General features: G+C 41.8%; 1 protein-coding gene across 2 annotated transcripts; it reads left to right on the forward strand.

Moving 5' to 3' along the window:
* The first annotated feature begins 1,209 nt into the window (after window positions 1–1,209).
* On the forward strand, window positions 1,210–25,370 carry dvl2 (dishevelled segment polarity protein 2). 2 transcript variants are annotated; one of them, XM_074661917.1, is made up of 15 exons: window positions 1,210–1,734; window positions 8,976–9,045; window positions 12,485–12,639; window positions 15,667–15,776; window positions 16,007–16,136; window positions 17,971–18,061; window positions 18,204–18,273; window positions 18,399–18,538; window positions 18,611–18,687; window positions 18,770–18,837; window positions 19,668–19,802; window positions 19,890–20,021; window positions 21,809–21,985; window positions 22,116–22,340; window positions 22,901–25,370. In XM_074661917.1, the coding sequence occupies exons 1-15, from the start codon at window positions 1,574–1,576 to the stop codon at window positions 23,461–23,463; spliced, it is 2,304 nt and encodes a 767-aa protein (XP_074518018.1). In that variant the 5' UTR covers window positions 1,210–1,573; the 3' UTR covers window positions 23,464–25,370. The 2 variants fall into 2 exon arrangements, with proteins under 2 accessions (XP_074518018.1, XP_074518017.1); XM_074661916.1 differs by having other exon boundaries at window positions 19,668–20,021.
* Window positions 25,371–26,226: the final 856 nt, after the last annotated feature.

Below are 26,226 nucleotides of genomic sequence, written 5' to 3' on the forward strand. Positions count from 1 at the left end.
TCTGGGTGACACAAATAAAATATTTTAAGTCATATATAACAGAACTCATACTGTGTGTAATAATTCAGAGTATTCATTTATTCTTTACAGATTTTTTAATCCTTAGCCTTTTATGTAGGCTCGGTTCATAAATCAAATGTAATTATGGGCTAGATTATAGGGTTGCCATACAACTTTTAAAAGCTCATTAAAACAACATGAACTAAAGGTCAAAACAGCATGCAGGTGTTAAGTATGCCACTAAAACAGAGTAAAATTGTGTCAATCAATCAAATTTTATTCATGTTGCAACTTTCATACTCAAATAATTATTTAAAGTACCTTAAAGTGATGGGAAAAAAAATACGAAATATAATGTTTAAACATATCTAAATGTCTTCAAAAGAAACATGTAATTGTACAGTTAAACTGAGAGGTTTGAAAGATATTTAAAGTTATATATAAAGTTGAAAAAATGTTGAAAAGTATTACAACACGATTGTAAACAATACATAAATACAACTATAAAGATGGCATTTTGATAAATGCACTCAAAAATATCAAGATGTTGATGAAAAAGTGAATTAAAAATTTTTTAAATAATAACGGATTGAAACACATTAAAACAAGTAAAAAATAAGAACTCTGAAACCCTAAATTAAGTATACAGAAGTATCACTGTTTGTAGTTCACTTTCTTAGCGTAATGTTTCAAAAAAACATTTTCACATTTTTTTTATAGAAAGAAACTTTCCAGTAGATATAATATTCCCTCCGTGCCATTTTCTACCAGATGACTTTTATAAAAAAAAAAAAAATCAGTGCTGTCATGTTTACTATTATTTATTTTGTTACTAGCATAATTATTATTTTTTAATTGGTTTATTATCCTGTATTTTTTACCTGGCATAAAGAGGCTAACCTTATACTTCATAATTTCATTTTATCGCTTTTAAAATCCTGACTTAGAAATTAATTGAAGTGATTTTTTTTTAGAACAGGCTCTAAATAATTGATTATTTTTGTGTTTATCTTAAATTTTTCTTCATTTATTTTTTTTTTTTTTTTACTGGGCAAGTTTTGCTACTAATTTACCCACTGGAAGCGAGCTTTAACGATATGCAGATAACATAAGATTGTTTTTACAGTGAGTTTTTATTGGAGTAGAAATCACGGCATGGAGAGAACATAAAGGAGGGGGTTACGTGTTGACGTCACACGCCGCGTTGGCTCGCAGAAAGTGGTGAAAAGTTTTCAGACCCCCTCCCCTGAATGTTTTTGTTGGGGGAAAAGTTGTTGGAAGTTAGGTCGTGTGAATGTAGCGTGTCCGTCGTTTTTCGCCCCTCGGTAGCAGGGGGAATGCTATTTTTCTCCTTTTTGCAGTCGGACTGTGAGGTTTTTGAGCGGGGTTGCTTCGCTTCTCGTCCTCTGGCTCGCTTTAAAGAATCTCAACGGCCGTCATCGTTTCACCTCTGCCGTCTCGTTAGCCACGGAGCTAGCTGCGCCGCTACCGACAAAGTTAACGCTACCTCGCCTCGGAGTGGGCTCCTTGCGGTGACTTCCAGCTTTTGGGAGGAATAAAAGCAACTGTCGAGATGGCGGAAACCAAAATAATTTATCACATCGACGAAGAGGAGACGCCGTATTTGGTGAAGATACCTATTGCTGCCGAAAACATCACGTTGCTGGATTTTAAGCAGGTCCTGAACAAGCCAAACTACAAATTCTTCTTCAAGTCTATGGACCAGGACTTCGGGTGAGCTCCTGGGATTTTTTCCTTCTTGTGGTCTGCATACAAAATGAGAAAAGTTGTTCACAGCTTGTGTAGTAAAGTGAAGTGACCGTAAAATGTGGTAAAAGCTGAAAAACAAACTCTTTGATGTGACTTTGATTTCTCACAGGAGTAGCACTAACTTAGCACTTCATTACATCTCAAGTACTTGATTGTTAAAAGATAAAGAAGTGTCTTAGATGGAATCCGTGAATGTTTGCGTGTGAAATAAGTCATGCAATCCTATCTTGTGACTGCCTGTCGCTTATTGGTCACAGGAACTAACTTATGGTCAGCTAACACAGCCTCAATGAAAAGCTGCTACAGCCATAATGACCCGTGATGAATATCCAAGTGCGTTTATAAATACGAAGGACATTTCTCAGGAAACATCATCATTACAATAGGAGGCATTCCCTGTCCCTGCTGCTTTTCTTTCCCCTAATCCTCCTGCCTCCCTCCCTCCTTCAGTCCATCATCTTGTGAGCTCGCCTTTCTTTCTCAGAGGACTGAAGCCAGGGTTTTGTCTCCCCTCTTTAACACTTCGCCATCCTTTCACTCCCCCAGCTTCCCCTCTTCCTTTCCACATTTTCTTGCAGAAAAGAGCTGTCTCCTCTCCTCTTCTCTCCTCTATCAATTAATCTTTTTTTTTTTTCACTCAGGCTGGCTGTGCTTTTTCCTGCAGAGGAATGCACGTTTGTGGTTTATTCACCCAGCGAGACCCTTAGGGCTCTTGTTAAGAGCATTGTAGACTCTGATGAGTGTTGAGGCCGGGCCATTTGCTTCTTTTTTTTTCCTCTTTGGATGGCACCATCAGAGTGGGTGCCAAAGGGTGAAGCCGTATCAGCTCCAGCATGGAAGAAGAAATGGATGTGATGGCTCGTCAGCAGGCTTTGGCAGCCTGTGGATGAACATCATTTGAGTATCAGTAGCAGAAGCATCAATAACTCTGTTGTGTTGACATTTTTCTCAGAAATCTGAAATCTGTTTCTGGATCGCTCATCATGCAGAGATTTTTCGTTGAAATATTAGCAAAGGAATGCCAAACTGATCATTCCAGTTGTGAATAAGAGACATTTGTATGAATTATAGGACTGTTAATGCTGAGTCAAGCTATGCAAACAGTGATGTCATACTGAGCTCTGGGAACCTGGATTCATCTCCAGCGAAAAGTTTGTGGACTCAGCCGTCAGAACAAAACAGAAATTACCCTTGAAGATAAAAAAAATGATTACTTAAAGCAGATTCTACTAGAAAAGTACACAATAACTGATGAAAATAGACCTGTATATCCTTACAGGAAGTCTGTGTTGTTTTATAATGTTGGAAGAACAAAAATCAACTTTCACTTGTTTTCAGTTTGGATTCAACGACCAATTTAAAGCTGCACAAGTGCCTCATCTTTCTCAAACTATGATCACTTGATTGGTTTAAAAAAAAAAAAGGATCACTGGGGTTTTGCTCCTGAAGTGTGCACCCCATGTATGTAAGACACAGCTCTCTAAGCAGGATCCCAGGTTCAGCTCACACCAACAGCCCTTTTTGGCATCTTTGCACTCTCTGTCATACACAATTTTTGACCCTACTCACTGATCTGTCTTGTAACAAGCACAAAAAGACCAGAAATAGTTTAAAAAAAAACAAAAAAAAAACAAAAACATAAAAACTCAATTTCAAGTTGCCTTAACTCAAGGTTACTTTTTTAATCCTTTAGTACTAGACCTGCAACGATCGATCGGTTTCCATCTCTTCAATTATGGGGGATCGGTGATCAGCCCATCCTTACATATGAAACTGATCTTATATACCTCTGGGAAGGTCTGACAGCCAGCCTTTGTTGCTTTTTGCTCTGAGACCTAAAACCCAGGACACTTAATTAGTTGTTGAAGCTAAAACATAAAGATTTTATTGTTTCACAGGTATTGTTCAATGATTTTCAATAAAATAAGATTGAAACATTGAAGGTATATGCTGTCAGTTATAGAAAATAAAAATCGGTATCGGCCCAATTCAGTATTGGCAGGTCAGGCTTTTTAAAGATCCGCGATCGGTCAGAAAATTGTGATTGATGCACCCCTATTTAGTACCCATTGAGAACTGTATGAATTTTCTCACCAGCCCAAATGGTCGAGGAGTTGCAATAATTGATAGAGCACATGTAAAACAGGAGTGCTGGCGCTCTGATGGGTTAATTTTAGCAGGAAGACTGAGTTTAATTCCAACCAGCAGCTCATTGCACGTCCTTTTTTCCCCAATTATTTTCTCTATCCACTGTTCTCACTGTTCTCTCACAACAAAAGTGCAAAAAGACCAAAACTGATTTAAACCCCTTAAGAAAGGTTACTTTTTAACCCTTTAGCACTTAGTATACATACCACTTGGAATTCTTATTGTTTTATCCCCGGAAAGCTGGTCTTCTTTTCTTTCAGGAACTGTTTGAAGTTTCTCGTTAGCCCAAACAGTTGAGGAGTTACAGCTTGTATTAGTTATTGCCTGTGATTGGAACGACGTTGCCCATAGATTGCGATGCAGTAGCATAATACTCCAGGTGATACCGTAAAGCTTTTTATTCCTTCCATTAGCCGTTTGAATTTTCTCGCCTGCCCAAATGGTTGTGGAGTTATGGTAATTCAAAGAGCACTTGTCAAATTGGAGTGCCAGCGCTAGTTTTTCTCCTACATATTCTTCCAGGAGGAGTGGTTGAGATTCTTGTCTGGATCGGGGTGCAGGGTGAAACATAAAAGCTACGTGGCTCTATGGACGTCTGATCAAATAAAAAAATAATAATAATGAGCCTTTCATCTGACTTTTTAATCCTGTTTTAAATGTATTGTGTTCCTCTTATTTCGAATGGACATCAAACAGTTGCTCGACTAGTTTAGTTCGACTAGTTAACAAGCCAATATGCTGGGTTTGTTTAGGGGAATGATGTTGGTGACTGATAACTCATCAGGGTCTTTGAGGGTTTTGGGGATTTCATAGAAGAACACAACCATTTTTCTAAGGAGGAATGGAGCGAATGGGGTTAAAAATGAGAAACAGAATTGAGCTTTTCTACATTTACATCATATTGAAGGAAGTAAAGTAACTGACTCTCACATTTAAGGAACTTGAACCAGGAAATTATTCCATGCTGTAGAATCCAGTTCGGGGGCATTTTTGGTCTTAGATTGTGGTCTGTTTGTAGTCCCACCATCACTGATACATCCTGGATCCTTATTGTGTTAAACTATTTGGTAAAAGTATGCTAACAGTGGATGGACAGTGTTGTGAGTTGGATCCAATTGGTGATGTCATTTGTTGTTTAAAACCTAAACCAGTGGGGATCAATTCTTGAGTATTCCAACCTCTTGTCCTAGCTTTGTCTTCTTTTTGGTTTCATATAACAGACCCTTCATCTTTTTGCTGAGTTGTCGGTGTTCGCATTTGTGGTATCAGAGTGGGGCTAACTTTTTGGAGCCCGGGTCCATTGAACGTGATGACACTGAATGGGTGAGGTTGAGGCGCTCTGTCCATGGTTAGCTAAAGAGACCTACGACGTAGACTACAACGCTGATACAATACAAAAGCATAAACCAAGCCTAAGTCTGTAACCATGCTACATACATATTATTCTGCTCAATGCTGTCCTACCTGTATCCAAAATATTCCTTTAAAGCTGTTTTTTTGGCCACAAGTTCAGTGTTTAGCATCCACGCTAAAATACGGTGAAAGCGATCGAAGTCATTATAAATTTTTTGTTGCTGTCATGCCTTTAAAGTTCGTGCCTGAACTTTTTTTGGTGTTGAGATTTTAGAGTTAGCATTAAAAAATCAGGATTAGCATCAAGATGCTATGCTTAATAAGCTAGCTTTGGCTCCTTACACCCATTAAACTTCAAACTAGTGTGTTTTCAGTGTGTGATGCAGGTTTTACAGACACAGTCCAAACTTTCACCGACCTCACCACAGCTGTCTGTGTACTCTCCTGTTTGTCGTCGACTGTTTTTCCCCGAGTTACGAGAGGACATGATTACATTACGTGCTCGTAAGTGAGCACGCCATGTTTGTGTTTTCCAATTTGAAGTCTCAGGAAAGCCACCCACTCCCAGCTCTCCCCGCAGAGCGGAGAGGAAAAACTCCCCTCTCTTCCACTCAAACCTCACAGCTCAGCATCACGCTCCCTCATCTGAATATCTCCGGCTGAGTTCTGATGAAGGATTTCAAACATAGCTCTGAGTCAGCTGTCCAATCAAAGCAGGGGCTTTACTTTCTCCCCCCCTCTCTCCCCTCTCTGTCTTTGACCCAGGAGAGAAGTGTGTAATAGTGTGTGTTTTCATTCGTCCTGGTATGAGGCCAGCTGTCGACCTGAGCGAGCTGTGTGTGTGGCGGCGGCGGTGGGGGAGATCCGTTGAGCTGTGCAGGCCTCAGAGCTCTGCAGACCTGGGGCTGGACGGGGGCCATTTGCTGGGTGTCTGGGGCGTCCTGGAGGAGGAAAAAAAGAGGGGTGGTGTTCGCTTGGAGTTATTAGATAGTCTCCTGTGTACGAGCTGTGAGGAAGATTAATTACCAGAGAGGGGGCACTGTTTTGGGTTTCAGGAATTTAATGCTAGCAGGGGACTGAAAAAAGACGACGTGGGGACTGAAGACGTCAGGTTAAACTCCAGGATATTTCCCACTTGTTTGTGTGTTAATGGAGGCATTTTAGAGTGTGTGTGAAATGACTCTGGTCTGTGTTGGCCTGTTTGTTTGGATGGTAAAGGAATGAAGACAATTACACTCTCCAGAGAAGAATGCTGCATCTGTTTGGCCGCTGCGGAGATGCATTTTCTCGCAGCATGAGAGCAGCAAAACATTGAATACCTCTGATCAAAGAAAAACATGTCTGTTAGCAAAGATTCAGTAGCTTTAAAAAACTTTCTGTAGCAGCTTCCCACAACAAACTGGCTGTATGCTAACACTCACCCACAAAACCAGCTCTCAGCAGCTGCTTACTAAAGCCCGGTGGAGCCTGACCGAGTCACACACACACACACACACACACACACACACACACACACACACACACACACACACACTCGGGGAACAAGTCGAGTGTCCTCTGCGCAGCCCTGTGCCGGCGAACCAGTGTAATAAGATGTTGGCAGGCTGCTGGGGGGAAATTACACAGCTGAAGGCGAATGTTTGCCTCTCTGACTAAACATGGAGGGAGGACGAGCCAGACGGATGTGTTGTCTTTGAAGAGCTTTGGCCATGAGGACCCAGAGCCCAGCAGAGGCTCACACTGGGAGCTGGAGTCCTGTCATGTGGATTGGATTTTCATTCAGTTTTCAGTTCCTACCAGAAGACAAAAAACACACTTTTGTTTCAGCCTAGAAGCCGTTGACCTTTAGTTGGAGTGAGACAAAACTCATATTAAAGCTTTTCATAAATCAACACAAGCGTGGTTGCTTTCTACAAAGTTGTGCGTTTCCACTGACTACTCCTGGGACAGATTCCCAAATAACAGAGACCAGCCAATCCACTTTTTGGGACCCTTTCGTATGGGTGCCAGACTGAACCGATCCGCTCTCGAAAGGTGGAGCAACACACTGCAGACCGTTGACTGGTCGAAAGAATTGTCACTTACCCCGACAGCGGCTGTATTTCTCCTGGTGGCACACAGACTTGTCTGAAACAAAACTTGATTGCGTTTTGTAACAAAGAGCTACATGCCAATCACAGAGAGGACGAAATGCTGCATGTCTTCATCTATGCTCTTTGTTTACTGTGTTGGGTTTTTCTTCTTAGTTGGATTTAGGAGTGGGGTAAACTGTGTCATACTGCTATGGCTTCTGCTATGGCCTCACAGGGCCTTTATAAACACAAAGTTAAAACAAAATTTGACAATAAACAGATACCAGTACCATTTTAGAAGTGGGATAGTAAGTAACAAAGATGGTGGTGGCCATATTGGAAATACTGTCCCCAACTTACTTTTGTCCAATCTAACTGAAAACAGAGATGAACTGAGACGGATGTTTAGTATTCTGGGAAAATGCTAACATGTACCCACAACCCAATAATGAAAACTTAAGCTAAACTAAGAAAACAGGCTGTACAAAATCATCTTTTTAGGGATTTTTTGAAGTTATCCATTTTTTAAATATGTATTTTGGGTGCTTTGAAGCGTGATATAGAGCAGGAAACAGGAAACAGCAGGAAGAAAGTTGGGAGTAAGTTGTGGGAAAGGGGCAACAGGTTGGAATCATACCTGGGCTAGCGGCTTGATGGTTATCGCCTCTGTATACCAAACAGTGAGGCTAACCATAAGTAGCTAGCCTTGGTTTTGAAGCCAACATTTGGCCTCCTTACCGCTGTCACTCCCCCACTCTCAACCTCCTCTTTCCTGCTCTACCACTGTCCTGTCCTCTCTGAATGCAGGTATGGCAAGCCCAAAGAGTGGCTAAGCTAAGCAAGAGCTAACACTACCAGCCTGTGGTTCTACGTACAGGATAATGTCCACATGAATGTGCTTAACCATACACAGCCAACACACATAAAATCAAAATAAAATCTGCACCAAGAAGCTCGTTGTCACCTGTGCTTGTTTACATCCAGGTAGTAGAGCACTACAGTGTTGCTGCAATGTATAACAGCGCTGTAGCTACACTTACCCTGAATAAATCCTGGCTCAAACCTGTAAATCTATTTAGATTGTTTTTGAGTGCAGCAGATATTGCTCACACAAGAAACAGTGGTTAGATAACAAAAGTAAAACACAGACACAAAGTCATTTCAGCTGTTCTGGCTAATAAAAGTGTAACTTGATCGAAGTCTAAAATTAAATCTGTCTGTTGTTCGGATGAAGCTTGATTGTGTGACACAACTGGACGATCACACCTGTTTGTACTCCTAAATACTCACTGCTGTCATTTCCAGGAGATGCAAAACCATTGAGTTCATATCAGATCAGGTCAGGGTCTAAAGTTTTGAAGGATTTGAAGATGTGTGATTCAGATGTAAACTGCTCACAAAATCTTCTCCAGACTTGCTGAAATAATGATGATAGAGGAACAGGCCTCAAATATCAAACTCTGCCCAACTTCTCTCCCAAAAACATGTTGTAATCATTCTGAAATTACAAACGCTCCATCATGTTTTTGTCAAAGCACAACATATATCCAGAGGAATGTGTCTGTAATGTAGATACCTCCGTGTTTACGTTGTGATGCTGCACCACACTCACTTTGTGTCTCTGTGTTTCAGGGTGGTGAAGGAGGAAATTTCTGACGACAGCGCCAAGCTGCCATGTTTCAACGGCAGAGTGGTGTCATGGGTAAGAAAAAAACACACACACACTTCTTTTTGTGTCCAGACCTCTCTGACTATGATCTCTGCGGGTGAGATGAGGACTCTTACTTTGTAGTTTTAGCTTGTAAAGTTATTGCAAGTATTTGGTTAAAAGAAAAAAACTCTTTGTGGAAAGAGAGGGAAACCTGAACCAGACTGACTGCAGCCAGGTTAAACATAATGAATCAGACAGCTGCAGCTTCAGCCACAGAGTCACACACTGAGTCACTCCACAGGTCTTTAAAGAGGGGGTATCTGCCTTTTTAGGGCTTTATACTGTCCCTCTGTAAGCCCTGTAGCAGATTTATGCAATTTAAATCTTTAAGAAACCCCTCTTCTTAATTCAATCTAATTAAACTGAAACTATCTGGGGCATGAATATGGGCAGAGCTTCGTGTTTATCCCACCAAAGTGTGACGAACCAATCAGGAGCCTCGCGTGATGACCTCATAATTTCTACAGACCCAGTGCTATTTTTAGAAATGACTCTTTTGAGCAGTTTAAAGACAGATTCAGAGATTTCTACATCTGCGCAAGTGTGGTATAAACATCCAGGATGGTTTCTTTTATCCATGTTTGGAATATGGTGAGCTTGGTACCCCCTCCTAAAGTATTTTAGCATTATCTCCAGGCTGTGAGGCTATGGGAGAGAATAAGGTTCACTGGAAGAAAACAGTATGTCCATTTTTTTTCTGAGAAAAAAAAATCTGAATTCTGACTATAACCTCAGATTTCTGATCTTTTTTCTCAGAAAATGTATTGAAAAAAAGGAGACGTTTCTTTCAATGGTCCTAATCCTTTTCTATAGTCAGGCATTAAGGGGTAGTGACAGAAAAAACATGTTAACAGAGATTGTTTAGTGATTGCAGTTTATCATGTATGCAGCCTAGACGTGCTTAGAGCCGTGAGAATACGTCCAACTGCTTCTACTAGTAGCTTGTTTTTTTTTTGTCAGTTTGTAAAGTAGCTTAATTTAAAATTCCAGATCATGGAATTATGTTAATTTTTATAACTTTTCAAAAAGTCTGTTCCATATCTAGAGTGAGATCTTAGGACGCGGTCACACTGGCCAGCCGTGCCGTGCCTAAGCACGCTTCAGTCATAAAGCACGTTTGGAATGGCCAGTGTGACCGCAACTGTGCCGTGCTCAAGCACGATTCGCTTCCGTGCTTCGGCACGCTTCGGAGAGGTGGGTTTCGGCACGGTTTACTTCATGCACCAACACAAGCACGCAGACGGCGCGTGTGATCCTTCACGTATGATCACCACGAGCGTATCTCTCGACAATCATTTTAAACAAGCGGGGGTTTAGAGGGCTGTGTCAGGTGAAAATGACTCACCATAAGTCCAAAAGTCTCTAAAGTTGTAGCAGTGCTCTCTCTGTCTCATTGTGCTGACTCTGATGATATCGCGCTTCATGTAAACAGATGCTTCACAAGGATGTAGGCGGGCCACGCGTGTGTGACTCCCGCTAATGTCCAGTTCATATTGGGGTAGTGTGACTGCTGGCCGTACTCTACAGCTGGGAATCAGCGCTGCGGGGGGGCAATCGGATAGCATTGGATTTTGTCACGTCATCAGGACTGATCCAGTTTTCACAGTTTTCCAGCACCATCACACTTTATGGCAGCTGTAAATCAAACCAAGTTGCAAACATGTCCGCTGTGTGGGACAACTTCTCTTTGGAAAGCAATGATAGTAAAACAGCTTCTTTCAACATTTGTAAAGTGAGTGTTCCTGGATGGGGCACCAACAGGGCTCACTTTAATACAACAAATATGATTCATCATTTACAAAGGAATCACCCAACAGAGTACAGGATTTATTGGAGGAAGGTATTGGATCAGTTTCTGATAGGTATTGGTAAACATATCATGAAAAATTGAATAGGATCAAGTTCAAGTAAAAAAATCTCTATCTTAACCGTGCAGTAATTGTTCTCTTTGGAAAGTTCGTAGGGGCATTGTTTGATTTGAGATGACATGACCCTGTAAGATTTTGTGGATTACTCTTAGAAGTTCATGGTGAAGACAGTCTACTAACAGAAATATTTGATTTAACACAGCACAAGGTCTGCCATTAGCTCCACTCCCTGACACGCCTCTAGTGACTGGCCAATCAGAGGGAAAGGGGTCACTGGAGCAGGACTCCTTAAAGAGACAGTGGCTGAAACAAAGTGTTTCAGACAGAAGCTGAAAAGGGGTATTTCTAAAAACCTGTGTGAGAATTAATTTATTAATTTCAAGTTACTATGGGACAAAACAAAGCCTCAAAAAACAAACAAGGGTTACTTTTCTTCAACAGTTTTTGATTAATTCCTCGCCTGATTTCCTGTCTGTATCTACATATTCTGGAAGTTTGCGACACTCTTGCCGTTCTCAGAAAACCAGCCCACATCTACCGTTATCTGGGGTAAAACTTGCTTTCAGAAGTAGTTCTTGTATTTTCTCTCAATCCCACTTTTTTGTTGAGATGGTTTTAGGACTTGAGGGGTTCCTTTCTCTTATTCTACCATTTTATTGCCCTTCCTGTTAGGTCAGTGTTGGAAACCAGCCAGTTAAAGAAATGAGACATTGGTTGAAATAAAAATAAAATAAAAACAGGAAGTCTTCTTATTGATTTTAGAGGGTTAAGTTTGCCAGGAGGATTACTTAAAGATGCTAAAGGGAAATGTTTTGTCATGGCAGTAATGGATTCCCAAGCTCTCTGGCTACAAGTGGCGCGGCGTGTTACAAGTTACAGCTCAGTTTGATTTTTCCAGTCGTCCCCCTGCAGGTTACGTATGAATGGAGGCAGAAAGACATGGGACGGGGGCCCAGATAAGCAGGTTTTGAGGTTGGAGCATCTGCTAAGTGCATAAGAACGAGGGGAAGGCTTTTAAAAAGAGGGAGAACAAAGCTCAGAGGGAGCAGAGGGACTGATATGTGATCTGCAGGCCAAGAAGGAGGGATGGAGGGATCCCAGAAGACGAATCGGGGAGGGGACGTTTACATCACTCTGTGCAGGCTCCATTTCCCTCCAAAGGTTATGTACTGTAAAATAGGCCTGGATCCGTCCCCTGGCTGCTCTGAACGACGCTTTCCTTCCTTCCTATGTGTGTTTTCATGAAACTGGATGCGTCACGTCATTCATCCTGATTGTTGCTGTGTGTGTCTACGTGGCCACTTTTGTGGCATAATGAGCAGAGACAGGTTAAGTGTAGGATAACGTTTCAGTTTGCCCCTGAGACGTCCATCTGAAAAGAGTACAGTGTTTGTGTGTCAAAGCAGTTGACATCTTACCCGTTTCTCCTCCCTCCACCTACTTTCAGCGCACTTTTCTCACCCTGCCTTCCTTCAATTTATTCCCTCAGTTTTGTGCAGATGTCGCGACACTATTTACAACTTTTTTTGTCTCTTTATCATTCGTCTGTTTGTTTTTTCTAGCTTGTATCTTCAGACGCTCCTGCAGCAGAGCCTCCCGTGGCCGTGGTGCCCCCTGTGGAAACGGTGACCCAGCCCTCGCCCCCTCCTCCACCTCTTCCACCCCCACCTGCAGAGAGGACTGGGGGCATCGGTGACTCCAGACCGCCCTCTTTTCAGTAAGAACACACACTCACACATGTTGGAGTTTCTGTGTCTAAATGGGGAATAACAAAACCCAAAACCTCCTGAAGTGCTGGATCCACCGCTGTGATGATCGACTGTATCTTTCCCTGAACATCTCAAACACTCCCAGTGTCAAGTTACAACAAGAATAGCAGGTAGAGTGCAGCACATCTCAACCTGATCTGAGCTGGAGACGCCCTTGTTATTAACATGACCGGTTCTTACAGAGGCTGTCAGAACATCAGTCGCTCTCACATACTTGATTTAACAGTGTTGTTACGTCATCAGGGATGTGATTCCTCAGACTGATCTAGAGCAGCCTCCTGTGAATCACACAGGCATAACGGCATGTTTCTAAAGTGTGGAGGTTATAAACTGCAGAGTGAAATAAACTGCTAGCTAAAGATGTGCTTATATAATCTGGAGACGAACCATGTAACAAAACATTTTCAGGTGAAGAAATAAAAACTCTATCGATCTGTGAAGCTGTGGAACAATCAGATTATGTATAGTGAGCAGGTTGTTTCATTCATTAATCTATGGGCTTTATTGATTCTTATTGGTTGAATCATATACATGATTTGAGAATTAATCTGCAGAAAAGTTCTGGTGTAACCAGCCAAAGGATACCCCAATCCAGACTAGACCTAGGGTTCAAGTGGCCCAGACCAGTTTACACCCCCCGTTATTTCAGCAGGGATGAGTGACTTACAAAAGAAATATCTTTTATAATTCTATTCAGTTGATAAAACATGGAAATTTACAAATACAAAAGCTTAAAAATGGCAAAATTAAACTTTGTCAACTACACTAAGATGATGGTGCTCTGTGATATAGTTTAACATCAAAAGCCGGTGATAGTTGGTTCAGCCTAAAATTAACCTGTTATACAGATTTCAATGCAACATTTCATACATATTCAGATACTTAGTTAATTTGAAACATACTCAGTTTCTGTGGTTTTAACCAGTTAATCCAGATACTGAAGGAAAACTGCTGTTAGCTGTTTAAAGGAACTGTTCAAATCAAAGGGATGTCTCATGTTAAGATAACTGCTAACGCCAATCGATTAGATCTTAGGTTGTGGTCACACTGGCAAACCGCGCCGTGCTTAAGCACGCTTCAGCCCTAAAGCACGTTTCGAAAGGCCATTGTGACTGCAACTGTGCCGTGCTTGGGAATGATTCACTTCTCTGCTTTGGCACGCTGCGGGGAGGTGGGCATTGACACGGTTTACTTCATGCACAAACACAAGCAAGCAGACGGCGCGTGCGATCCATGACGTGTGATCACCGCGAGCGCATCTCTTGACGATCATCTTAAACAGTAGCGGGGTGTTAGAGGGCTGTGTCCGGCCAAAAAAACTTACCATAAGACCTAAAGTCCCTAGACATGTAGCAGAGTTCTCTGTGTCTCATTGTGCTGACGTAGGAGGGCCATGCGCATAAACATTTTGTCCAAGAACGGTGTATTCTGGCATAGTCTGTTTTCTACGGTGGCCCTGAGAGCTCACAGCGCTGCTGCTTAAGAAAACACATTGAAAAAGACAAAATGCAAGCAAATTAAGAAAACATCTTCATCAATTTGACAACATGTGCACAGCATTTAGAAAACACGCTGCAAAGACCACAACACAACTGAAGTGTTTACAGAGGACACTTAAAAAGTGATGCACGTTTGTTGATGACATGCTTGTTGTTGCAGCAGATTTTTAGTCAAAAACGCATACTTTTTACCTCATTTTCCAACACAACTGATGGAAAGAAAACCATAACAGAGCTGTCACTGAAAACCCGCCTTTTGCTTGTTGCTTGTTTTTTGCCTTTTTCAATGTGTTTTCCTAAGTTACAGTACTGTGAGCTCTTAGGGCCACCGTAGTTTTCTCACCCCTGGAAATATTCTGACCTGGTCACTTTATACCCACATGTTTTAATCAGGTCTGCTACACCAGCAAATTCTGCTTCTACTTGTTGACAAAAAAAGACCATAAGTCAGTTTTTTGTAAGCATCATATTGGTAAACAGGCGGGTTAATCAACATGAATATTTTATTTTCTTCCACATTGACCCAGTCTAACTTCCCCTTTGGTCTCTATAGAGAAACTTAAACCATGAACTGTGAAGATGTTCGCAACATTGTTGAAAATTTATGACGTTTGCCTCAAGCTTAAAGAAGGAGAGCTGAATGAAGACAAAAGTTAACTCTTGTTATGGAAAAATACAGAAAACTAGTTCAGTGTTACATGAGCAATGAAAAAAAAACGCTGAGTAATGTTTGACTGTGACTTTAGTTCAGTTTAACGTTGAATCAAACACAACAGGCTGCTTTGGACCGCTATCTGTTGTGAAATCACGGTTTTAAAAAGCTTCAAAATAAATCTTTTTTAGTCAATGAAATCTTTATTTTACTGAAAGCTTCCTTACATGGCTTCAGGAAGTCTTCAGGAAGTCTTCAGGAAGTCGTCTGGAGCTCTTGAAGTTTGGTTTCTGGGTCAAAGGGAGTTCAAAGCCGTCAGTCCTCCCATCACTCTGCGTCGTTCTCATTCATTACTCATGTTAGGGCCTCGCTCGTCTGTCTGTGGCTGTGGGACGGTGGCCTGGTGGTTTCTCAAACCAGATTCAGATTAAACAAATTTCTTCATAAGTGCGATAAATGTGCGGTTTACAGTTGGTGGAAAATGAACCCAGCCTGGATTTGGAACTTGATGAATGCTGCCAGAAATTAGTTATATTAAAATTTTTATCGTAGTTTCTGATGAATGTAGCTCTCTTTTTTTTCCCCTGGACCACAGGACTGTTTCTGGACTTGTAATTAGCACATGAGGTTGTCTGCTTGCACATGTTAGCAGGCTGGGTTGTGTGAGGTTCGTCCATAGTGAGACTGTGAAACGTACTTTCAGGTCATTAATGTGAATATCTGGAAGAATCATTACATGAGTCACTGTGGCAGACCTCTGACATTAAAACTCTGACATCAGATGTTAGTTTTTAATCCTTTTCCTCCTCCTGCTTCTTTTACAGTCCCAACGCTACAGGCAGCGTGGAGACCCTGGACGAGCAAACTGAGACAGAGTCCGTTGTGTCCTTCAGGAGAGAAAGACCCCGGCATAGAGAGAGCATCGAGCAGCACGGTGAGAAAGAGCAGATCATACAAAAAACGCCGTTTTATGACTGTCAGCCATCAAGATGTGGCCAACTGCCAACGCCCAAACAACGAGCTGAGCGTGATATAAATCAAGGAATGTGGAGCGAGGAGGAATGTTTGTGATCTATAGGGAAACAAAAGCAAACAGCGACTTGAGCAAACATGAAAAATTCATGGAGAATATCTTTCCATTTTTCCCTCCCGTGGCGTCTCCAGGGCCTCGTATGAACGGCCAGAGTCGGCTGGAGCGCCACCTGGCGGGGTATGAGAGCTCCAGCACGGTGATGAGCAGCGAGCTGGAGACCACCAGCTTCTGTGACTCAGAGGACGACGACACCATGAGCAGGTGAGAGGAGGAGGAGGAATCACTCACTGAACGTCACCATTTATCTAATATTAAAAGATCACGAACAAAGATGGTCTTCACGACATTTTTAGTTCATTTTGTCTAAAGGTAAACACACATTTCAGAAAAATTAATAAAATACATCAAAACACGCTGGTGATGTTGATCCTGACAAGTAATAAATGAAAACTCAAACAAAATGGAAAGTGCAACTCTTTCTATCATCTGTAGAGCATGATAGCATTATGGTTGTAGCCCCAGCTAGTGGTGAGTGTATAAAATACAGCTCAAACATGGATCATACCACTGTGTGCAAAATTTCAAACCTCTAAGTATTTATATTTATAGAAAAATCTATTAACTGCTTAAAACGCCCCTTTCCAAAAAACAGCACGAGATCTCCACAGGCTCTTAATGAGACTTGCTGAAATTTAGATGTCATTGTGTGAAGATGTGCTGAGTAGTCCCCAAAAGTTTGATGTAGTGGGCCTCAAACACCAAGGTCTGCCCATAGCTCTGGCTCCCTGACAAGCCTCCAGAGGGCTGGCCAATCAGAGCGAAGGGGGTTGGTGGAACAGGAGGCCTTAAAGAGACAGCAGCTTAGACTAAGTTCGTTCGCTTTTAAAAATACTATAGCCCAGTGGGCAAAACCGCCAATTAATGCGGCTCCAGGCGTCCCAAACTCATATTTGGCAGTGTTTCAAGAAGTAAAACCCGTGCCAGCCAATCAGAATGAGCTCCTGTCATTCAGCTGTGAGGTTTGAGAATCGTAGACTCTGTTTACCGGCATCTACATGAAACCATAAAACCAGAGTTTTCCAAAATCTTCACTTTGGCCGAAGTTTTCAGAAAACCTTGTCTTTGGTGACGTAAAGCTGTGGTTTTATGTGGATGAAAGGCGTAAACGTACAAAAATATATATAGTTACCCAATTATCTGGCTATGTGTGGACATGGCCTTAGACAGAAGCTACGATATGGCTTTTCTTTAAAAAAAAAGAAAAAAACGTGTGAGGAATGTAGTTTAAAAAAAAATGTTAGAGCTGGAAATCTAGTAGACTTTTTACGGGGGCACCAGAGGGACTATTTAATCTTCAACATGGAAACAATGACACTCCCCCTGCTTTAAACACAACATATGATGGGGCCTAATCTACTAAACCAACTAGTATTTCTGCCACCTACTGGACAAGACAAAAATATTTTATGATTCAGTCTATCTGATACCGGTACTTAACATTTTCAGACTCTTAAACTTAATGCAACCAGTTTTATATATGTATCTTTTTTTTTTTTTTGCTTTATAAAATCAACTGTATTGCGACAAACATACTCTCTCAACCAGGTCACAATAAAGAGCTAAATAACAATAATAATGATAAATAAATAACACAAATCCTGAATAGTTCAAAATCAAAAGTCGAAATCCCACTCAGTTTTACAAAGTATTTGAAAAATAATCAATAGATTAAGAAGAAAACCTTCAAAAGCGCTGGTGCTACACTTTGCACACGAAAAATACTGACAATGAAAGTGCAGAGTACAGGGAGATTTACAGCAGCCGTAAAATGTGGCGATGCTGTAAACATGTAAAAACTGGGTTGGTCCAGATCAAGTAACAAAGTCTGATGCTATCCGATCCTTCAAAAATAACCATATTGGGTGATGATAGTGATCAGTGTATGGGATTGGGACATCCCTTTATCCAGTTCTGAAGTGTTGTCTTTCTTGGTTACCCTACAGAAGAGGCTCTGTTTACCAGTTACTGAGTATATCATTCAAGGAGAGACAGAAGCAACTCTATTAAACTGATGTTTTATATTTTTAATCTGCAGGTTCAGCAGCGCAACAGAGCAGAGCACGGCATCCAGGCTTCTAAAAAGACACCGCCGACGCAGGAAACAGCGCCCTCCACGATTAGAAAGGGTATGCACTGCTTTGTTTCTTCTTTAGCCTTTTTAATACATGCAATGTATTAAATGCAAATGCAATGGGCTTGTATCATTCCTCATGAAATGAGACAAAGAAGTGTTTTCTTTGTTTGAAAGCTTTTTTCTTTCCCTTCCAGGCGTCCTCCTTCAGCAGTGTGACTGACTCTACGATGTCCCTGAACATCATCACTGTCACTCTCAACATGGGTCTGTAAACTCCACGAGCTCTGTCCCAGACTAGATTTTTGTACTACAACCAATCAAGAGCAGCATAACACCTTCTTTGTCTGAATGTGAAGTTTTTACATTCCCCTGATTCCTCCTCTAAACAGAGAAGTACAACTTCCTCGGCATCAGCATCGTGGGTCAGAGCAACGAGCGGGGAGACGGAGGAATCTACATCGGCTCCATCATGAAGGGAGGAGCTGTGGCTGCAGACGGGCGCATCGAGCCCGGAGACATGCTGCTGCAGGTGAGTGAGAATAACCCTGAACACCAGGATGTGTTGTTGATGAACTTGTCTAACTCTTTCTCTCACTTTAAGGTTAACGACATCAACTTTGAGAACATGAGTAATGACGATGCGGTGCGAGTGCTGAGGGAGATCGTACACAAGCCGGGGTGAGCTCCTCTTCCTCTCAGTCTCTTTATAAAGAGCAAGAAAGACGTCATCTTTGACTCTGATGTTTTTGTGCTTTCCCAGGCCCATCATCCTCACGGTGGCAAAGTGCTGGGACCCTTCTCCTCAGGGCTACTTCACTCTGCCTCGCAGTAAGTTCATCTTCTTTTACACATCTTTGTTGTTCTACAGTTTGATATAGCAGATGCTAAAGTGCAGTTTTTTTAATAATGTGGAATAATGTAGCAAACAAACCGCAATCAAATGCTGCCACAATACACTTCAACCTCAAAAACATTCAGTAATTAGTGCTGAAAATTCACTCAGAGCTGAGTTTGAGACCTTGTAACTCATTCCACCCCTGAGGACAAAGAGGAGAAGGCTCAGATAAGGTGTTTAAGTGTTCCCTGAACAGATGAGTCTTCAGACGTCTCTTAAAGTAGAAAGGGACTCTGTGGATTGTATAGAGTTAGGTAATTCATTCCATCATTTGGGAACAACAGAGGAGAAGAGTCTGGCTAGTGATTTGGAGCCGCGCTGGGGAGGGAGCACCAGGCGTCATTCACAAGCAGAGCGTAATGGGCGAGAAGGAGTGTAGACCTGAATGAAGGGTGACGTGCTGTTTTGGGCTGGTTAAAGACCAGACGTGCTGCTGAATTCTGGGTAATCTGCAAAGGTTTAAATGAACACACAGGGAGGCCTGCTAGGAGGGAGTTGCAGTAGTCAATGTGTGATATCACAAGGGCCTGTACCAGAAGCTGTGTGGCCTGTTGTGTCAGGAAGGGTCTGATCCTCCTGATGTTATATCGACAAGATATGGCCACATGGACTTTAAACGTCAGCTGGTCATCAATCATGACACCCAGAGTTTGTGGCACAAGTTCATTGGCATCAAGCAGGACAGTGATCTGTGGCTGAACCAAGGGACAAGTGTCACGTCCAGGTCCGTATCAGCTTCTTAACCTCTTCTTCGCTTGTGCAGATGAACCAATCCGACCCATAGACCCAGCAGCGTGGGTGAGCCACTCTGTCGCCATGACCGGGGCTTATCCCGCCTTCCCTGGCAGCTCCTCTCTCAGCACCATCACCTCTTCCTCCTCCGTCACTGAGACTGAACGTAAGCCCTCATCACCACCTCACATCTCCTCTTTAACGATTCCTCATCAGCTTTTCATCCATTCACTTTTTCCTTTCTGTCCTCCAGGTTTCGATGACTTCAACCTATCGCTGCACTCCGACATGGCCTCTGTCGCCAAAGCCATGGCCTCTCCAGAGTCTGGTCTGGAGGTCAGAGACCGCATGTGGCTGAAAATCACCATCCCCAACGCTTTCCTCGGTGAGACTGTGAACAGAGAGCAGCAGTTTAATGACCGCTCTGAGCCTCTCAGGACTTTACAGGGCGAGCATTATGTTCCCAGAATTAAAACCGTGTGACTCGTTGGAGCGAGAGGATAGAAAAAAAACAGAGCTGCATGTTTTGAGAGGAAACATCTGTTTAATTGGAGTCACCTGCTAACCCATCACCATGACATAAACTACAAGTTTTTCCATTTTAGGCTTTTGGAAGTTTAGATGTTGAGTTTAAGATTTCCATCCAGCATAATGCAGTTTTTTTAGGGAAACAGTTTTCTTTAATCCCTCTGACACAACTGTTCTGAAATGACTCATGATTTTTAAAACTACATATTCATTTAGCGTGTGTTTTGGAATATGAAGCATTTGAAGTTGAAACAAGAAGACACAGCAGAAGAAGTGTCTGAACAGTTTTATCAGTTATGAGAAATTTGAGTTAGGTCTTCAGGGTGTTGAGTAAAGGTTTATAAAGCAGAGTTGGTGGTTTTGTAACTTGGATATATTTGTTTTTAAAAAGATCTATCAATGGCCATGCTGTATTCGTTTAACGTTTAGAATTTACAACTAAGGATGTCTGGATACAGATGGTTTGACTTCCAATCCAATCTCTCAACCAGGTCATAATATAGAAGTATATAACAATAATAAAAATACAACTAGAAAAGCAGTCAGAGAGCGCAGACCTCCTCCTAGCATATTGTGATTGTCACCAACACTTTAGTCCTACTTTAATGTTATACTCCCTTCTACAATTTGGTGTTAGTTGCAGTTTTGTACGATAATTTGTTACCAGACAGTGTTGAAAATTACAATGACCCAGTACATATTTCATATTCCAGATCTTAGTATCCAGAATATTGTCAGGATCTGGATCGTACTTTTACATCTGTCAGAAATTATGGTGACCTTGTCTTGTATTGTTTTACAAAGCAATCCGACCATTTATGGTGGAGTTATATACACATATGGTGAAAACAGCCCTATCTTACAATGATAAAGAATGCTATAAAAATATCCTGTATCCAAACGGTGATCCGGATCACCTCCAAAATTTAATCGCTTCTTCCTTATCCCGTTTCAAACATTTTCTGAGAATTTCATCAAGATTCGTTAGTTAGTTTTTAAGTTATGTTGTTCACAGACAAACAAACTCTCCCAAAAGCACAACCTCTTAACCTTGGTGGAGGTAAATATTTAAATAAAAACAAATCCTGAATAGTTCAAAACCAAAAGCCATAATCCAACCTAATTTTACAAAGAAATTAAAAGATAGTGAATTCATTTAGAAGAAAACATACCAAAGCGCTGGTGCTAAACTTTGCACACAAAAAATACTGACCAAGAAAGCGCGGAGTATGAATGAAAACTTGACTGGTCCTGATCAGGTACTGAAATCTGATGCTGTCTGATCCTCTTAAATTAGACAAATCAGGTACTGATATCGATCAGTGTATTGGATCGAGACATCCCTATTTATCATAAAAACTTGTGTCGAGACATCCCTATTTACCATAAAAACTTGTGTTGTTTCATAATGTGTTACATTATGAAACATAATGATACAATTAAAAACATTCCGATATATGATGTTACATGTTGCAGTACTTAAGAAATGTTCTGTTATGTGTGATTGACTATTAATCACTCTGATGGGAAAGGATAGGTAACAGTATGGTATGTCAGACATGGCATGATACCACACTGTGCTGTCCCACTCAGTATCTTCAGTGAGTTTCAGTCTTGACCCACGCGTCACATTTCCTCCCTCAGGCTCAGACGTAGTGGAGTGGCTCTTCCACCACATCGAGGGCTTCCAGGACCGGCGTGAAGCCAGAAAGTACGCCAGCAACCTGCTGAAAGCCGGCTTCATCCGACACACCGTCAACAAGATCACCTTCTCTGAACAGTGTTACTACGTGTTTGGAGATCTGAGTGACTGTGAGAACTGTGAGTGACACTGAAACAAACGCTGACTGTTGCTCTGGAGCCTGTTTTCTGTGGCTTTGTGTCATTCCGCAAACATTTGGCTCACACACTCCTCCCATTCTTCTCCTCCTCTCTCTTATCTCCCACTCAGACATGGCAAACCTGTCCCTGAATGATAATGATGGCTCCAGCGGAGCCTCAGACCAGGACACTCTGGCTCCCCTGCCCCTCCCTGGAGCGTCCCCGTGGCCCATGATGCACACCTTCCCCTACCAGCCGTACCCCACACACCCCTTCTCCAGCCAGCCGCCTCCGTACCACGAGCTCACCAGCTACAGCTACGCCCCGGGCAGCACGGGCAGCCAGCACAGCGAAGGTGAGACGGGGAGTGTCAGCCTCTTAAACATACACAAACACTTCAGCTCTGACCTTTATCAGGATAAACTGAGCACCAGCAGGACACGATGTTAGGAGTGCTGTTAGCATTGTTACAAATGTCAAGGCGACCTTTAATGAGGTTTACTCGCTACTGGAAGAGAAGCCAGAAGTTCTGGTTTCACTTTTCTTCTCTGTGCTAAATTACAAGATTACCTCCTGGGGGAGACTCTGACATTTTGATGTCAATAGAGCTACATTCACAAGCATTGTTGTCTAAAGATCACAACTTAGAGATGATAATAAACAGCTGCAGATGGAGTAAGAGAGATAAGTTTTTTATTTCTGTGAAAAGAATACTCCGAAGCACACAAAAAAGGAGATATTTTCAACAAAAATTTCTGTCAAGAAAATTACAAACTAAAATAAATTTTAAAATAAGTAAAATATACTTTTTTTTTTTTAAATCTAAGTAGGTTGAAAGTGTAGGAAATCAAAGCCGGCTGAACCCCTCCGACCTGTCTGCGTCTCATCTAACAGCTTAACTCTCTTTGCCTTCAGGGAGCCGGAGCAGTGGTTCAACAAGAAGTGAGGGCGAGCGACGTCGCAGCACCAAAGGTCCCGGCAGCACCGTGGGCGGAGGAGAAAAATCCCCCTCTGGTGCGCCCGTTGAAGCCGGCGGCGCCGACTCCCGCTCTGGCAGCGGCAGCGAATCAGAATACTCCACCCGCAGCAGCCTGAGGCGAGGCCACGGTTCGGCCGCCCCAAGCGAGCACAGCCACGCCTCCTCCCAGCGCTCGCATCACCACCGCATCCCCCAGCCGCCCCACATGTCTCCGTACCCGCCCGGCATCCTCCCGTATAACCCCATGATGGTGATGATGGTACCCCAGCACCCTCACCCGGCTATGGCGACCGCTCACGCTCTCCCGCACCCGCAGCAGATGGCCACAGCCCCAATGCATCCAGCTCTAGCCGTGCCTCCTTCCTCCACTCCAGGGGGGCCTCCTGGAGCGCCGCCCACCCGTGACCTTGGCTCTGTACCACCAGAGCTGACTGCTTCACGCCAGTCTTTCCACCTGGCCATGGGAAACCCCAGCGAGTTTTTCGTGGACGTCATGTAGTTTCTCTGTGACCTCTCATGTGAAGTTAGCGTGCGGTTCCCACTTGTTTTGACGAGGATCTGATGGTAGCTTGTGGAGCTCACGAGGGCCTTTTGGTTTGAGGCACTTGTTACGAATTTGGTTAGAACAGGGTTTCACATCAGCGAGAGAAGAGAGACAAAGTTAGTACAAAGTTACAGGATGTGTTCTGAGTGAATGACGACAGCGTGCGACATCTCCTTTCTCCTGCCTCAAATCTGAAGAACCAGCTCTGCTTGATCTCAGACGTGTTCAGATACTGTTACTAATACCAGTTCCAATACCAGCAGCAACCAGTGCTGATACCAGCATCTTTACCAGTAATGACACTAGACCAAAATTTCTCTGAAAGCTGACATTCACAGACACAACACTGATATCAGCGCTCGTATCAGTCTTGGTGCCAGCAATGATGAAAGTACTGTTAACACTACTAAAAGAGGTACTGATACCACGACCAATACTAGCATTGACACTCACAGTCATACCAAGACTGATATCAGTGCAGATACCAGTCCTGATATCAAAACAGGTACCAAAAACAAAACCAGTACACATCAGTGCTGATACCACTGTTTGCTTCTGATTTCCTGTAAATTGCAGCCTCGATAACTGTGTTGTTAAGTTGGTACCCTCATTTTTGCTTCTTGCACAAAAAGAAAAAAATGCAAAGGTTTCAGGTGAGTTTTTGTGGGACAATAATAAATATTCAATGAAATAGTGGCAATAGACAGGCAACACATGAAAAGTTTTCAAAGTATGATTTGGAACCAAGAGCAACCCCACAAACAGACAGGTAATCTCACAAAACTCAAACCTTGGAGTAAACAAACATGGCAGACAACAAGATGCTTGTCAATCTCAACGGTTCTGTCCGGTACATCCGTTGCAATTGCAATTTAGGTTTAACTCCTCTTCGGTTTGATTGTGGTGTGTTTTACAGAACAGGTTGTGTTGAATACGGACTCCATTTCTGACGACCATCTCAGTTTATGCTTTGCGTCAATGGTTTTCTTTGCTTTAGGAGGGGTAAACAGTATGAGCTCCGACACTAAACTGGTTTTAGATTTGGTTTTGGGAACATCCTAAATCTCAGTATTAAGCATCTTTTTTTGTCTTCAGCGAACAAATTTTCAGTGAAGCATTTGGAGCTCCTTTAAGACCAACTCTTTAAACAGAGCTGATACTCTCGCTGCTTATTCCAGAGCTGTCCATCCAGTAATTGCACATTCTACCACCACAGGGCGCCAGGTACACTGTGTGCTTGAAAAGGGTACAATCCTGTAAACACATCCAGATGATTGGTAAGAATCCACTGCAGACTTTATGAGTGCCTTACCCTTTTCTCTTTTACTGACATTTCCACACTCCAGGTACATAAAAGCTGCTCTTTATGTTCCAGCATTGTTTGACAATGAACTCCTCTGTATATATCTACTACTCTCATGTAAATGCAATGACACAGAACAGCTAATGTGAAAGAAAACAGGTCCAAAAGAAGCCAGGTGAAGAGTGTTTAGTGATCACTGTTTAGGCCTAGTCATCAGTAACTCTAATTGTGAGGTCTTTATCGGTGTGGGACTGTAGAGACTTGATGGTACTAATAGGACAAAAGATGGCGGGCAGACGGCGGTACTTTCTGATTACATTCGGTGTATATCCTTACGTACTGTGATCCATTGGCCCAGCTCCCCATGCTTATTTTTATGTTACTGACTCGCATTATTCACCCATTTCATTTTTGTATGAGTGACTATATAAATCATGTATAACCAAACTATTAAGGTGCTAAATGAAGATTCAGCATTTCAAAAAGAAATGACATTGACTGTGTCATGTTTGATTTCATATCACCACCTTTGTTTGTGTATTTGAGAATAAATTTGATACTGACATTTTGCTCTGATCTAATTATTTCAGAGGAAAAGAATCGCTGGAAGCTGACTTCATAATCTATCTGGATTTCATGCTTTTGATCACAGCAGGTTTCTCCTTCCCAGGTTTATGACTCCTCTGCCAAATCCAAAACCCCCAAAAGTGCAAAAACAAACAAAGGAGACAGAAATGAGAAACTTCAACTTAAATGTGTCCGAAAATCTCAGATTTTTCACATTAATGATCTCTTGTTGGTTAGACTTCAACAAGTAGATATGTTCTGACATTAGAGTTAATATCTTACTGATATATTTTCAAACCCTCCTCACTTCATCCACTTATTAAAAAATAAGTACTCCACATGGTAAGTAATTTTTCAGAAAGATACTATTTTAAAAACTTTTTTTAATGTAAAAAGATATTATTGATAGAAATAAGACAAAATCAGCTGTAGATATTTATCTATTTACTTATTTCTATTTTTTCCAGTGTATACAATTATTAAAAATTCTTTACCTGGTAACTGGCACTGTTGTATGTAGGTAATCACAGAAGTTTTAATATGCAATACTATGTAAAAGTAAAACAACTGATATCAGAATATATCCAAACGAACTACAAAAACAAAAAAAAATCTACTAGATCAGTAATCTGTTGGTTTTGCCCATAGACTGTATAAAACGGTCATGCAATAAAATGTGGAAAATGGCATACGATTGACGTTAACAATTAAAACATATAAAAAATGTATAACTGATACTTACTCTACATCCTTAGGTCCAATATTTATCCTTAATTTTGTTACATTGTTGCATTTTTCAGATTTTTTTTTTCTGATATGCAGCTTTTTAACGTTTATCCTGTTTATGG

Source organism: Halichoeres trimaculatus, unplaced genomic scaffold, assembly GCF_033239565.1.
Source record: "Halichoeres trimaculatus isolate MK-OKI-2021-1 unplaced genomic scaffold, fHalTri1.1 fHalTri1_scaffold_22, whole genome shotgun sequence".
Lineage (NCBI taxonomy): Eukaryota > Metazoa > Chordata > Actinopteri > Labriformes > Labridae > Halichoeres > Halichoeres trimaculatus.